Source organism: Hylobates moloch, unplaced genomic scaffold, assembly GCF_009828535.3.
Source record: "Hylobates moloch isolate HMO894 unplaced genomic scaffold, HMol_V3 SCAFFOLD_1, whole genome shotgun sequence".
NCBI classification, from domain to species: domain Eukaryota; kingdom Metazoa; phylum Chordata; class Mammalia; order Primates; family Hylobatidae; genus Hylobates; species Hylobates moloch.
The window spans coordinates 157,012-173,310 of NW_026652276.1; the positions used below are offsets into that span (position 1 = coordinate 157,012).

Below are 16,299 nucleotides of genomic sequence, written 5' to 3' on the forward strand. Positions count from 1 at the left end.
GCTCCACAGTCTCTGCTTTCCGGAGTCAAGGGGCAAACCCTCACCACCAGGAAGAACACGTTTCACCCCTTCCACCGGTGACGCTGAACATCCCTGGCCGCTGTGCACCCCATTCCCTCCCTGTCCCCAGAGCCCCAAGGCCCCAGGGCCATGGAACCCGGAAGGTGGCTCCAGGTGCCACACGCTTTGCCAGAAACAAAGGGAGCATCACCTCGCTTCCTGGCCTCTGTTTGCACAGCCGCTGGCACAGGGCCCATGGGGAGGGGGCAAAGCAGGAGCCGGGAGGCCGTCTGAGGACCTGCCCACAGCCCAACAGGACCCCAGCCCTGTCAGGCCACACCCAGGAGGCACCTGCATGCCCGTCCGCCAGGCTGGGCACCGTTCTAGAAACTTCACAGCAACTCTTGATCTCCCAGAAGGGCAGGTGGGGAGACAGGGCCCATGCTCCCTCGAGAGGATCCCCCTCTGGGGGTGCGTGCAGGAGGGCAGAGCCCTTGACTGTGGGACTGCCAGGACCATGACCCCTACCAGCCCTCGTGGCCTCCTGGGTCCTGCCCTGGTCTGTCCGCCCCACACCCCTGAGGTCCAAATGGCAGTGTCGGGGAGCACTGCCAAGGGCTTGCGCTTGCCCTGGGTCTGACCGGCTACCAAAGCGAGGAAGGGCCCGTCCTGGGGCCTCAGCCTGGGAGCAGACAGCCGCCCCAGCTCCTTGCATGTGGGTCCAGGGAAAAGTGAGCGGGAGGGCTCAGGTCTTGGATGTTCCACCGGGAGGAATCCGGCCCAGGGCCTAGGTGTCAGGAGGGCTCTCCTAAGACAGCCCCGGGCCTCCCGGCCCCTCTACCTGCCCCCAACCCTCAATTCAGGCTCCTGGTCTACCCCAAGGTTCCCCAGCCCTCCCCACCCCGGGCAGCACCACATTCTTGCAGCTATTTGCTCTCGGCCTCCCTGTCCAGCTCCTTTTTATTTTTCCAGAGAGGGTCTCGCTCTGTCACCCAGGTTGGAGTGCAGTGGTGCAGTCACGTGGGGCTCCCCACAGCCTTGACCTCCTGAGCTCAGGCTTGTCCCTCCTCCCTGTAAGAGCCTCCTGCAGCTGGAACTCTAGGTGCATGCCACCGCGCCTGGCTATTTTTTATTTTTTGCAGAGACAGAGTCTCACCATGTGTGCCCAAGCTGTTCTCAAACTCCTGGGCTCAAGCAATCCTCCCACCTCGGCCCCTCAAAGTGCTGGGATTCCAGGCGTGAGCCACCGCACCTGGCCCTGCACCGGCTCCTTGAGGAATCATTTTTCATTCCTCTATGTTGTTTGGGCGGGTGTCGGGGTGGACAGGCCTGCCACACAGGCAGCTTCAGGGTCCCAGAAGGTCAGTGGTACCCCAAGGGACCCAGGCCGAGGGTAGGGCCTTTGCAGGTCACAGGCGCTCAGAGGCAGCAGAACAGGACCTAAACCCTGAGTGCTCAGGAAAGCAGCTGGCGTGAAGCCGCATCGCTGGGGGGCCAACACGCCCGGCCAGGTGGGCAGAGCCCTGGTCACTGGTCGTTAACGTGCCTGCCATCTGGGTCCAGACCCACTGCCCCGCACGCCTGTCACCTCTGCCTCCATGTGGGCGAAAGTACCTAGGTGCTGAGACAAGAGACTGAAGGCACAAACTGTTTCAGTATAGTAAAGAAAATAGTTAGAATAAGAATAGTCATAATACAAATTAGATAGAGATGATCATGGACAATTATCAATCATTATTATAAACATTATTAATCATTAGCTTTTAATATTACTCTTTGTTGCATTTCATACTCCTCCTGTACTCCTGGTTCCTCTTTGAAGTTCGTAGCAGATAGCAGTAAAAGAAATAGTGAAAGTCTTAAAGTCTTTGATCTTTCTTATAAGTACAGAGAAGAAAATGCTGACGTTTGCTGCCTTCCCGCTCTGCTTCAGCTACGTAAGAGGGAAGGGCCCCCTGTCCTGTCATCACGTGCCTGACTTCACCTTGTCAATCACTTAGAAGATTCACCCTCCTTACCCTGCCCCCTTGTCTTGTATGTAATAAATAGCAGCGGGCCCAGCCATCTGGAACCACTACCGGTCCCTGCGTCTTGATGGTAGTGGTCCCCGGGGCCCAGCTGCTTTCTCTTTACCTCTTTATCTTGTGTCTTTATTTATTACAATCTCTCATCTCCACAGGAACCCTCAGGGGCCTGCGGGGTCACAGGGGCCCCAAACCCCAAACCCTTCCGCTGGGTGCTGAGTCCACAATCATCAGACGCCCCTGGGTCCCGACCACTTGCCCTTCTGCTTACAGGAAACTGGCTCCCCCAGGGGCTCTCCCAGGGGCAGCCGTCCTGGGGGAGGGGAGGGGCGGGCAGTCTTCTCCCCCACACTCCACTCTCCCTGGGGCTGAGACCACCAGGCCCGCACCTTCTCCCCTCTCCCCTGCTGCACACGGGCAGCTCTGGCCCTGCCTGGGGCCCCTCCCGCCACTCTCCTGGCCCCCTCCTCGGCCTCAGCTCAGGGGCCCTGGTTGTGTAACATCTTCTCACGTTGCAGCAGCTTAGAGGTCTTAATGTGACAATCACCAGTTTCTAATCCTAACACAAAGGCCACCCCTCGGCACCTACCCCGCCCCGACGACCCTGGCTGGAGCCGCTGCAGAATTCCATCAGAACCTGCCTGGCGGGAGCCGCTGCGGAAGGAACGAAGGAACAGGGTCCTCCCCACACCTCTGCTCTTCATTGCTCTTTCCGCGTGGCTGCAGGCCTTGTCAGAGCCTCCGGCTGGGAGGTTGGGGCGGTGTGGAATTCTCTGCGCGTCTTTTACACACACCTGACCACGGACGCTCAACGCCGTACATGGCCGCTGGCGGAGCTGTCTCCGGGGCACCAAGGCCGGTGGCCGGCCTCACGCAGATCCACCGAGTTCTCCCGCATTGGGGTCACTGTGTTAACTCCGCGGGTTGCGAGGCACACAGTCTGCCTGGATGTGATTGGGTCTCATCAGGTTTTCCTGCTGTCAGGTAGAGAAATCTAACAGGTTTCCGGCATGTGAAAACTGGCCTCCCATCCACCACACAGTGTGGGTTTTCCTCACAGCAGACAGGCCGTTCTTCGGGCCAGCTCGGGCCAGCCAGGTGTCTCACCGGCACCTGCTTCGCCTGGCTGTGTTGCAGTTCACATCATCTAAAGGAACAAAAGAAAAGCCTGAGGGGGATCTAAGAAGCCCCTCTCCCCATTGCTGGATAAACTGGAGGCGAACATGGCAGGGCAGGGCAGGGCAGCAGCGGAGACGGCGGGACCCAGCCACAGAGCTCCAGGAACAAGTGCCCACGGCTGGTGGCAGGGCTGGCACTGGCAGGACATGCCCGGCACTGGCCTGCTCCGGCCCAATGGCCACCGCAGCCTCCTGGAGCCAGACCCCAGGGAAGAGCAGCCACGGCCTCTTCCTCCTCCAACAGTCCTGGGACTGTGTCTGCTTTCCCAGTCCCCAGAGGCCCAGCGGCAGGCAGTGTGGACGCAGAGGTCCTGCTCTCCCAGGGTCCAGAGGGCACTAGAGGAAGGAATCCCTCCTCCGCCCTCAGCAGGCAAGGCCAGGCCTCTGTAGCCCCACAGCCCATGCTGAGCCCAGATCCTCACAGCAAGCCCGGGGCTCTGGGCTTTTCGCTGTCACCCGGCAACAGGAGTTAGCATTTAGACCATGGCCAGGGCCGGGGGTCCTTAGGAGAGCAGTGGACCCCAGGTCTGAGAATCACAAGTCCCTACCCGGGGTGGGACGTGGGGTCGTGCGGCCAGCATGGGCAGAAGCTTGAAAGCCCCCAAGTCACCCCTGGGCCAGCAGCAGCCACCCAGGGCAGGAGGGCAGGTGCACAGCCAGGGTCAGCGGGTCAGCAACTCCCCCTGGCCTGTGGCCTACCCAGCAGGGACCATGTGTCCAGTAGCAGAGCTAGAGGAACAAGCAGAAAAATGGCCGGCCCCAGCCAGAGGTCAGAGTGAAGGGCAGGAGCCGCCAGCTGACCTCAGAGGACACGGGTGGCTGACCTCGGGGGACACGGGCACACGCTGTGGGGCTTCGTGCCAGGCACCCATGGGGCCTGGGGTCTGCTCTGTGCAACAGATACTGTAGGGCTGCCCATGGGTACCCAGCCTGGGATGGCAGAACAGTGGCCAGAGCCCAGGGACAGAGCCGGGCCTTGGCCAGCAAGGCAGGACAGCCCCAGGTGCCCCCAGGCACAGCAGGAAGTAGCCCAGGCATCGAGCGGGACCCACTGGCTCTGCTGGGCCAGCATCAAAGTGCCCCTGATTTGCGCCTTCAAAGCATGCTGGATCGGCTGGACACAGAGGCTCGGGCCTGTAATCCCAGCACTTTGGGAGGCTGAGGCGGGCGGATCACGAGGTCAGGAGATCGAGACCATCCTGGCTAACACGGTGAAACCCCGTCTCTACTAAAAATACAAAAAATTAGCCGGGCTCGGTGGCAGGTGCCTGTAGTCCCAGCTACTTGGGAGGCTGAGGCAGGAGAATGGCGTAAACCCAGGAGGTCGAACTTGCAGTGAGCTGAGATCACGCCACTGCACTCCAGCCTGGGTGACAGAACGAGACTCCGTCTCAAAAAAAAAAATTATCTGGGCATGATGGCTCACACCTGTAGTCCCAGCTACTCAGGAGGCTGAGGTGGGAGGATCACTTGAGCCCAGGAGGTCGAGGCTGCAGTGAGCTGTGACTATACCCCTGCACTCCAGCCTGGGTGACAGAGTGAGAGCCTGTCTCAAAAAAAAAAAATCATGCTGGACCAAGGCCCCCACCCACCCCCCGAGGACCTCCACCAGGAGGACGTGGCCTGTCCACACAGAGGCCCCGGCTAGGCAGGCGCGCTCTGCAGGGCGGCGGGTCAGAGGTACGTCTCCCCCTCTGAGCAGGATCCGAGGTCCTCAATGCCCACGGGGACAGGAGGGGCCCGTGGATCCACCTCGGTCAGGCCCAGCCGCCAAGGGCCTCTAGGGCCACCAAGGGCTACGAGGTGCCCGTTCCATGTCCAGGCCTGCCCTGTGCAGCCGGTGGGAGCTCAGCTGCCACCAGGACAGTGCATGGGGACAGGAGGCACAGTGACAGTCACAGTAGCGTCAGGCCCGGCCACACTATGGCCCCAGTGGTCCAGGGGCTGTGGGAATGGGATGCACAGCCCCTTCACAATGGGCTCTGAAAGATGATTTTCCAGTAACAGAAGCAAAGAGAAGGCTGCAACCAATTCAGATTTTTACTGGACATTCATGACAGAAAGAGATGTGCGTCCAGCTGCGTCGCCCAGCCCATCCGCTGCCCAGGGCGGCTGACGAGCAGAAACACACGCTACAGTGGCCCACGCTGGGGCCTCGCCCGCAGCACCACACATTCTTTGTAGAAGCAGAACCCGAGACTCAGAGCACAGCTTGCCCTGATAACTGTCTTCCCAGCTGGCAGCCCTCTAGAAGGGGCGGGAAATGACACATTCCTGTCACTCAGGCCCAGACATAAGCCACAGTCACCCTCCCAAGGGCGTCCACGGCCTGAGGGACCCGGCTCCATTCAGCAGAGCCACAGCCCTCGGGTCCTCTTGGCAACCCACGATCACAGCCCATGGGGTCCTGCCCACAGCCCCCCGCTGCCCACGCATGCCCGGGGAACGAGCAGCAAATAGGTGGAATAACCACCCAGTGCCTCTCCCCAGGCTGCAGCAGGCAAGGTGGAGCCAGGGACCACTACCACGAAAGTGAAACCCAGCCCCGCTTCCACGTGGGCAAAGCTGCCACCACGCCGGCCTGTCCAGGATGGCTGCAGAAGCCCCACCTCGCCCTGCAAAGGAGGGAGCCTGCCGCGCTCCCCACTCTGCCAGACGCTCCTGCCCGAGGGCCTGCGTCCAGCAGTTCCCCAATGGGGTCTCCCGGTCCCTTCGACCAGGTGCCTGGTCCCCTGCCCGCTGCTGGCTCACCACTCAGAGCCACCACAACACCCTCACCCGAGAGCCATCCGCTGACCCCCAGTGGGCCTTGGCAGCAGCGGGAGCAGCCATCAGGCCTGGCTGGGCAGCGTCTTGTAGGGGTTGAGGATGCCCTTGGGGTCCAGCAGGACCTTGAGCTGCTGCATCAGCTGCAGGACCTCGGGGGGCTTGCTGTAGCCCAGGACATCCCTCTTCCTGAAGCCCACACCGTGCTCCGCGCTGACGCTGCCCTGCTGCCCGGCCGTCCACTCATACACGTGGGGCTCCAGGGCACCCAGGAGCGACGGGCTGAAGGCCTCCGCTGTCACGTTGAGGTGCAGGTTACCATCTCCTGGAGGGACAAAGGCACACGGGTCAGGCTGGGCAGGGTAGCCCCCAGGACCCCACTCCTCCCCCAACAGCCCCTCCCCAAGATCCCCTCCCCAGCAACCCCGAGACCCCTGGCTGAGCCGCACCCTCATGCCACTCATCCCGGACGTGCTGACCCCTCCTCTGAGGCTGCTGCTACCTTGGCTTCTCCCTGCTTCTCTCCCCAAGTTCTCCCCGCTTCCTACTCCCTCTGCCCAGGGCCCCCATCTCCCCAGGCGGAGAGTGACCACATGAGTTACCGCAGGGCCCACCACTGCCTCCCTCCCGAGCTGGAAGAGCCCAGACCGTCTCCCAGTCTGTACCCCCAGGACCTGGTCAGATGGAGGGGTCCACAGTGGCGCCCAGGGCAGCTCTATCTGGATGCCCTCACCCCACAGGCGTCACTCCTGGAGCTGCCCAGGCAGTGCCCACTGCAGACGAAGCCCTGGCTCCCAGCCGCCTCCTCTCTGGTCCACTTACCCCACACTGAGCCCCCAGGGCAGTGGCTCTCCAAGCACACCCTGGCCCTGGCCCGCCCCACGCACAACCTCCTCTTCTGACCTCAGAGGTCAAGAAGGCGACGGCTCAGAGAAGAGGCTGGGGAGCGCCAGCGTCAGAGTCAAGTGAGGACCCCAGCCCACCTCCGGGCCAGCAGGAGAGGGAGCCAGAAACCAGCTCAAGGGCTGCCCAGACAAGGCCAGTGGCTTTTAACGCAGAGCTGCACACTGAGGGGGAGCCCCAGAGGCAAACGAGGACGCACCACCCCAAACTGTGCCATGTTGGGGTGAGGGCTGTTTTCCCACAAAGGCAACTGAGAAGCGGCAGATCCAAGAAAAGCTCCCCCAACTCAGGTCCTGCCTCAGAGAAGCACAGGAATGACTGACAAGGGCAAGGCCCCTCCCTCCACCAGAGCCGACAAAGGTCTAGGCAGCTTCAGGCCCTGCCGTCCTCTGCCAGCTCCCTGCCTCCTCCGAGATGCCACCTGGAGACTCATAGTCCATGTCCTGTCATGTGACGTCCCTAAAACTTGACTGTTTGTGGAAGACGCCACGTGGGCCTGAATTCACAGCCAGCTCTTTGAGAATCACTCACTCCCTGGCCACTCCCAAGTAGATGTGAAACACGCACGTCATGAGCCTCTGTATTTCTCCTGTTAATCTGCCTGTAGCTGCAGGGTCCATCCCAGCTGGGAACTCGAAAGGGTAGACAGAAGACTATTTCTCCATCTCTACAAGAACAAACGCGAGGCAGGGAGCACAGCAGGGACCCCTCCCACAGTCCCCACCCCTCCCAGTCCCCGCCCCTCTCCCAGTCCCCGCCCCTCCCACAGTCCCCGCCCCTCCCACAGTCCCCGCCCCTCCCAGTCCCCGCCCCCCCCACAGTCCCCGCCCCTCTACCAGTCCTCACCCCTCACAGTCCCCGCCCCACCCACAGTCCCCGCCCCTCCCAGTCCCCGCCCCTCCCACAGTCCCCGCCCCTCCCACAGTCCCCGCCCCTCACCATCCCCGCCCCTCACACCATCCCCGCCCCTCTCACCGTCCCCCCTCACACCATCCCCCCCCCCCCCAGTCCCGCCCTCACCCCCCCTCTCCCGCCCCCCCTCTCAGTCCCCCCCCCCCCACATTCCCGGCGTGCTCAGGCCAGAGAGGGCTGAACACAACCCCTGCCCAGGGACTTGCCCAGGAAGGACTGGTTGTGAAAGAAGAAAAACCACATCCACAGAATGTGTTCGTTTTGTTTTGTTTTTTTGAGACAGGGTCCCCCTCTGTCACCCAGGCCAGAGGGCAATAGAGCAATCCTAGCTCACGCTTCAACCTCCTGAGCTCAAGCAGTCCCCCTACCTCTGCCTCCTGAGTAGTTGGGACTTCAGGCATGTACCACCATGCCTGGCTGATTATTTTTTTTGTAGAAACGGCGGGTGGTGGGGAGGGGGGGCCGGTCTCACCATGTTGCCCAGGCTGGTCTTGAACTCCTGACCTCAAGCAATCCTCCCACCTCAGCTTCCCAAAGCGCTGAGATTACAGGCGTGAGCCACGTGCCTGGCGTCCACAAAGTATGTGAATACAGTCACGCTTCATAACAACGTTTCCCCCAACACCGGACCACAGAGATGATGCTGGTCCCATGACATTAAAATGGAGCTGAAAAATTGCCATCACCTTAATGATGATGTCACCATGTTGTAGCACAATTACTTGTTAATATCAGTTTAGTGTAGCCTCAGTGCGCGGTGTTTATAAAGTCTAGAGTAGAGTAGGGTCATCTCCTAGGCCTTCGCAATCCCTCACCCCTCACCGACTGCCTCGCCAGAGCAACCTCCAGTCCCGCGAGACCCACTCGTGATGAGCACCCCACGCAGGTGTGGCATTTTTACCTTTTATACCGTATTTTTATGGTCCCTTTTCTAGGATTAGCTTTTGTGTTCAGGCACATACTCAGCATCATGTCACAACTGCTTCCGGAATTAAGTGGATGACAGCTGTGGTTTGTCACCTAGGGGCAATGGCTACACCACACAGCCTTGGGGTGGAAGAGGCTGTCCCATCTGGGTGTGAGTGCCCTCCGTCATGTTCGCACAAAACGAAACCACCTAATGACACATTTCTCAGGACGCATCCCCATCACTCAGCAACACCCAACTGTATTCCCAAGCAACCTCCAGCCTGCACCCGGAACTCACACTGCCTCGGGTCCCAAAGGCTGAGAATGTGCAGATTAAAGAGGTTCCGGGCGGGGCCCAGGCCCTCACCCTCCCCACCCACTGCAGAAGCAAACCACCTCCCCTGCAGGCCTCAAATAATTCCTACAGATAAAAATCTAACGAATATGAGCTCATGCCAAAAATCACACACACAAGAAGACAAACCACCACGGGTAAGGTCAGAATCAGACCCACAAACACCTCAGAGGCTGTCATTTCCAGACACAGAACACAACTGTGTCATGTGTAAAGAAATAAGACAAAAATATAAAACCAAAAAATCTGACCAAGCAATTTTTAAATATCCACGCCAATCTTCCGGAGATGAAACGCATCATGGCTGGCCTGTGGACCTTAGCAGACAGGTCTGACGGCCGATCACACACGGCAGAGAACGCCAAGCTGGAGACACTGCAAATAGCATCCCAACGCCAGAGGCGGGACCCTGGCAGCGGCGGACAAGAAACGAGGGGGCTCGGACTGAGTTCCAGGAAGAGAACAGAGGGAGGGAGAAACGGTGTTTGAAGAGACTCTGGTGGCTGAGGAATTTCTAAAGCCAGCAAGAGCCCAGGGCCCCACAAGTGCCAGGCAGGTAAACAAACACTCACCCGGCCGACACCCGACCGAACCAGAGTGAAACCGTGGAACCCCAAAGACAACGGAAGGAGCTGAAAGCAGCCAAAAGGAAAAAGCGGGCCAGGCGCGGTGGCTCACGCCTGCAATCCCAGCACTTTGGGAGACCGTGGCAGGTGGATCACGAGGTCAGGAGCTCCAGACCAGCCTGGCCAATATGGTGAAACCCCATCTCTACTAAAAATACAAAAATTAGCTGGGCGTGGTGGCGCACGCCTGTAATCCCAGCTGCTCGGGAGGCTGAGGCAGGAGAATCGCCTGAACCCAGGAGGCAGAGGTTGCAGTGAGCCGAGATCGCACCACTTCACTCCAGCCTGGGTGACAGAGCAGGACTCCATCTCAAAAAAAAAAAAAAAAAAAAAAAGGAAATGAAAAAGAAAGAAATTATTTATTTCCCTCCATTCTCTCCATTCCCCCGAGGGGAACAGCCCTGCACTGAGGCTGTCTCCGCACCAGCAGACATCAGAAGAGAGAACAGAGGCTCCCTTCTGCCACTGGGAAGCAACTGTCAACCCAGAACCACTGAAATCCACTGAGGAAAAGACATTTTCATCAACTAAATCAGTACATTTCCAGAAAAAATCTGAGCTGTTCCGTCACCTATTTTTCCATGCCAGGGAAAATTCTGGAGGCTGAGATTCAAGCAGAAGCTGTGTGCAAACTGGCTACGCAGAATCAGGACGGTGACATGGTGACAGGGTTATGCGTGACTGAACAAGGCAGAACCAGAATACACCACCGAACAGCATGCAGGTGCCCCTCAGTGTCCCTGGGGGACTGGATACAGGACCCCTCGGATATCAAAATCCTCAGATGCTCAAGTCTCTGACATGAAATGGCATGGGATTTGCATATAAACTACACACATCCTCCTGTATACTTTTTTTCTTGAGACGGAGTTTCGCTCTTTTGCCCAGGCTGGAGTGAAGTGGCACAACCTCGGCTCACTGCAACCTCCGCCTCCCAGGTTCAAGCAATTCTCCTGCCTCAGCCTCCCAAGCAGCTGGGATTACAGGCACACGCCACCACACCTGGCTAATTTTTGTATTTTTAGTAGAGATGGGGTTTCACCATGTTGGCCAGGCTGGTCTTGAATTCCTGACCTCCGGTGATCCACCCACTTTGGCCTCCCATACTGCTGGGATTACAGACGTGAGCCACCGTGCCCGGCCCCTCCTGTATACTTTAAATCATCTCTAGATTACTTACGATTCCTGGTACGATGGAAATGCTGTGTCTGTCACTGTTATACTACATCGTCTTTTGTTTATTTTTTATTGTTGTATTGTTATTTTTATGGTTGAATCTGCAGATGTGGAGCCCGCAAATACAGGGGCCACCATAAACTGGGGGGTAAACGACAGCTAAAGTGACGGGGCCCTGAAGTCCTCTCACTATGCAGCCATCAGGGCTCCCAGAGAGGCAGAACCAGCAGGATGTGTGTGTACAGACAGAGCGAGCAAGAGAGTGAGATTATACATCTTTAGAGAAAGATACAGAGAGAGAAAGATGGAGAGACACACTGAGACACAGAGAGATGACAGACACTGATTTTAATGAACTGACTCATGTGACTGAGGGAGCTAAGTCTAAAATCTGAAGTCCAGGTCAGCAGGCTGGAGATCCCAGCAGGAGCTGGTGCTGCAGCTTGAGTCTCCACCTGGGTCAGAATCCTCACTTCCTTGAGAGATCTTAGATTTTTGCTCTTGTGGCCTTCGACTGATTGGGTAAGGCCCACCCACACTAGCAAAGGCCTTCGACTCATTGGGTAAGGCCCACCCACGCTGTGGTGGGAGATCTCCTGTACTCAATATCTACTGATTTAAATGTTAATCACACATAAAAAATATCCTCACAGAAACATCCAGACTGGAGTTTGACCAAACGAGGGTACCAGGGCCCAGACAAGTGGGCACAGAGAATTCACCATCACACATTGTTTGGGAGGAAGATAGTGACTCTGATTAACCTCAAACCCAGAGGGCTAGAAATGCCCACTGTGGTGCTAGGGCGACCACCAACAGTTAGTAAACGGCAAAAAGCTAAATAACAAAGAACATAAACCAGAAGAAGAGCAAAATACAGAGGAAAAAACAGACAAGAAGTGAGAGACAAAGAGCAGGGTGAAGTAAACAAATCCAAACAGTGGGCCACAGCACGTGCTCAGCAGCCAAACGCTCTCATTCAAGACGGCAAACAAGCACGAGAGAAACCTGTCCGGGGGCATCCATAAGAAACACATCTCAATCACTAAGGATGGAAAAGCTGAAACTAACAGGAGGAAAAACAACACGTCAGGCAAACACTAAATAAAAGAAAGTTAGCATCACTGTGTAATAAGCAAAGCAGACACCAAGGCAGTGGGCAATGCTGGAGACAAAGAGTGAGTCCATCGCGTTAGGAGATTCAGTTTCCCAGAACAAAGAGACGAACCTCATGCCCTATGCCCCTAAGAACACGTCTCCAGAACTGGCAAAGCTACAGGAGGAACAGATTAGTCTGTTGTCAGCGGATTTCTAACACCTCCCTCAGGGAGTGACAGGTCAGCAGGATGTAGAATGAACACCCGACGTATACATTTTATCTGATGGATCTACACAAACACTGATTCCACCAACTGCAGAGAGCACATTCTTTTCAAGCCCTCCACAGTTATGAAAGCTGATCACAAGCTGGCCACTGACCAAGTTTCAAAAATCTGATCTGATAAGGACCAAGTTTCCTGGGTATAATGCAATAAAAAAGAAATCAATAATTTTTAAAATAACTAGAAAACCACCACGTTTGGAAATTAAGAAATACATGTCTGCGTAACTCATGGGTCAAAGAAGAAATGATAATGCAAGCAGCAAATAATGCCAGGCACAGTACCTCACGCCTGTAATCTCTGGCTTTTAGAGGCCAAGGAGGGAGCATTGCTTGAGGCCCCGGAGTTCAAGACCGGTCTGGCCACACAACTGGCTCTACATGACTCTGGCTCTACATATATATGTATACATACACACACACACACACACACACACACACACACACACACATATATTGTGTGGGGGGGGTGCAGTATAGATCAGATCTCACTGTGTTGCCCAGGCTGGTCTAGAACTACTGGACTCCAGTGATCCTCCCACCTTGGCTTCTTGAAGTACTGAGATTATAGGCATGAGCCACTGCACCAGGCCTACAAAAAAATTTTTTTTTAGTTAGCCAGGCCTGCTGGCGTGTGTGAGGTGGCGGGCCTGCTTGATCCCAGAAGGTCGAGGCTGTGGTGAGCCACTGCACTACAGCCTGGGTGACAGCGAGACGCTGCCCCCACAAAAAAAAACGGTGTCGGGGGCATCCCACAAATGCTAGATACAAAGACAACAAAAGAATATTTGAACAACTTTATGCCAATATGGAAAAAAAATTAGCAATACCAATCTAGAAGAAAGCTTGAAAGTCCTACAGCTATTGAAGAAACTGAGCTATAATTTTAAAATACTCCCCCCAAAAAACCTCCAGGCTATTCACATTATGAGTTTGATACCAAAATCCAGCATGGACAGAAGAAAGGAACAGTGTGGAACAGAATCGCCCACCAAGACCCCCGTCAAAATGCCACACCAAACATAAACAAACTCATCTAGCAAGATACAAAAAGGATCATGGCCACCTTGGGCCTACCCCAGAAACACAGACTCCTCTGACTCCAGGGGGACCAATCAGTGTCACTTACCACACTGATTACAGGTAGACAAGCACCTGGTCACCATGGTGGATGCAGGAAAAGCAGTTTAAAAATTCAACATTCATTCTTGCTTTTTTTTTTTTCTTTTTTGAGATGGAGTTTCACTCTTGTTGCCCAGGCTGGAGTGCAATGGTGCAATCTCTGCTCACTGCAACCTTCGCCTCCTGGGTTCAAGTGATTCTCCTACTTCAGCCTCCCGAGTAGCTGGGATTACAGGTGCCCGCCACCATGCCCAGTTAATTTTTTGTATTTTTAGTAGAGACGGGGTTTCATCATGTTGGCCAGGCTGGTCTCGAACTCCTGACCTCAGGTGATCCACCTGCCTCAGCCTCCCAAAGTGCTGGGATTACAGGCATGAGCCACTGCGCCCGGCCCATTCTTGCTTTTACAAAGTAACAGAGGGCTCCTTCCATTTCTGACCAAGATGGTCTGCTTCATCTGTGGCCAAGAGAGACTGAAGTTACCTGAACAGGAGGAAGCCTCCTGGCTTGAGGTCATATTCTGAAATATTAGGGCTCCCGCACCCCTCTTCTCTGGATCATGCCCTTACCCCCTTCCCATTCAGGAGTCCTGCCTTCCTATCACAGAAGATTACCATCCATCTATGTCAAATCCTCCAGATGTACCCCTCCGCAGGCTGGGCAACTTTGGGCAAGTTACTTAAATTCTCTGAACCTGTTTACAGGTGTGTAAAAGGGAAGCAACAACACCAGTCCTGACAGCTGTTGTGCAGAGAACTTTCTCCACATCAGGTGCTTAGAATGATGCCTGGGACAGCACGGGTCCTTTGTAAGTGATATGTGTTATCATCATCACACACAAAACCCTAAACCCTCCTGTAACCACAGAGGTGGCACCTGAATCCCATTTACTGGCAGGTGGATGGAGGCTTCAGGTCAGTGACTCCAGTGCCACCAGGCCAGGGAAAAAGCCAGAGTGAGCACCTGTCAGGCCCCAAAGCCACGTTCCACACCCCAGCCCTGCCCCCACCCCTGCCCTATAAGCTGACCTTTTAAGACACCTCGCTCCAAGGCTCCAAAGAACTGACAGGAAAACAGCTGGGCACGGTGGCTCACTCATGTAATCCCAGCACTTTGAGAGGCCGAGGTGGGCAGATCACCAGAGGTCAGGAGTTCGAGACTAGCCTGGCCAACATGGCAAAACCCTGTCTCTTCTAAAAATACAAAAATTAGCCAGGCCTCGTGGTGGGCGCCTGTAATCCCAGCAACTCGGGAGGCTGCGGCAGAATTGCTTGAACATGGGAGGTGGAGGTTGCAGTGAGCCGAGATTGCGCCACTGCACTCCAGCCTGGGTGACAAGAGTGAAACTGCGTCTCAAAAAAAAGAACTGATAGGATTGAAACATTTTCTTCCTATGAATTAATAGCTTGCAAGTTAAACCATGATTTTTCTGCAAAAAAAAGATGATCTGAACGTGGTTTTGAAACTCTCCCATCAGAAGGGGTAGCCGCAGCTGGGGGCTGCGCACCAATCACTGAAAAGGCCTCGGGGGCTGGGCCCTGTGAGAGGGCCCCTGAGACCCGCATCCCGGACTCTGAGGTTAAGGCTGATGCCCTCCAACCCTGCATCCCAGTGAAGATCCCAGAATGTTCTGGCTGAGCCATGCACTCTGCCATTAAAAGTGCAGGATGGCAGTCTTTTCCAAAATACTCAAAACGAGCCATGACAACGATTAGGATTTTCCCTTCCCCGTTAGACACCGTGGTCCTGCCAGTGTCTACGGGAGATATGCTAAGCCAGAGACCACGGTCCATCTGCCCTGCCTCGCAGCCTGGGGGGTGACGGTGACCGTGGCGCTCACCACCCAGCACACACAGGACCGTGGCCCCGGGGAGCCACTCACCGAGGTGGCCGTAGCCCACCACATGCTTGGCGTGCGGGCCGAGGCGGGCGCGCAGGTCATTCACGATGTCGTAGAGCCGCTCCACGGGGAGGGAGAGGTCGTACTTGTACACGTAGCCGTCCCGGCTCAGCGCCTCTGTGATCCTTTCCCTCAGGGCCCACAGCATCTAGAGGATGGGACGAGATGAGACAAGGGCTGGCTATGGGAACGACACCCGGGGACGGGGGGCACACCGCACCGGGTTAGGGCAGCAGCACGTTCTGTATCTTCACCAGGTGAGGCTCCGACCCCGGAATCAACCCAGGACAGCGAATGCCCCAGACCACGTGTGGCTCCAACCCCGGACAGTGAACGTCCCAGACCACATGTGGCTCCGACCCCGGACAGCGAACGCCCCAGACCACGTGTGGCTCCGACCCCGGACAGCGAATGCCCCAGGCGTGGCTCCGACCCAGGACAGCGAATGCCCCAGGTGTGGCTCCGACCCCGGAATCAACCCCAGACAGGGAACGTCCCAGGCTCCACGACAGCACCGAGCACCCTGGGACTCTGGCAATCAGGCGGCTGGGACACCTCACAGAAGGGGGACAGCGATGACGGAAGGGGGAGGTGCCCACCTGCAGCTTCAGCTCATGTCACGGCACGGAGTGGCAGGGGCCAGGGAAGGCCCTGAGGATGAGGATGGGCCTGGACGCTCCCTGAACCAGGGCGGGGCAGGGTAGGGAAGGGGCGCAAAGAGTCACACAGGGAGTGGGGACGACAGCAGGGCCCAGGCAGCTCAAGGGGCATGTCGGGGTGGGAGGCAGGGACACGGCAGGTGGGCCAAGGGGGAGGAAGGATTCTGAGGAGGAGCAGACGGTGCTGGCTGAAGCGGAACCTGGGGCCAAATCCTGGGGCTCAGACAGATCGGCCTGTGGCTTGTGTGGCTTTTGCTTGCTTGGAACTTCCATTGTGGAGATCTGCACCACGAGGAAGAGGACAGAGCCATCATCCTCTCTGGGCTGCAGGACCACCTCCCCCTGCAGGGTCTCACACAGGGCTCAAGCCCAGCACCTGCCCCTCCAG

The 16,299-nt window shown here is 56.7% G+C and overlaps 1 protein-coding gene across 5 annotated transcripts in view; it reads right to left on the bottom strand.

Moving 5' to 3' along the window:
- Window positions 1-5,224: 5,224 nt before the first annotated feature.
- D2HGDH (D-2-hydroxyglutarate dehydrogenase) overlaps window positions 5,225-16,299 on the bottom strand; it is a 30,773-nt gene continuing 19,698 nt past the window's right edge. For all 5 annotated transcript variants that reach the window (XM_032761044.2, XM_058436311.1, XM_032761065.2 and 2 more), the window contains 2 exons: window positions 15,235-15,400; window positions 5,225-6,293 (listed from right to left, as the gene is read on the bottom strand). In XM_032761044.2, coding sequence (XP_032616935.1) covers window positions 6,034-6,293; window positions 15,235-15,400 — 426 coding nt within the window. In that variant the 3' untranslated portion in view covers window positions 5,225-6,033. The remainder of the gene's footprint in view (window positions 6,294-15,234; window positions 15,401-16,299) is intronic.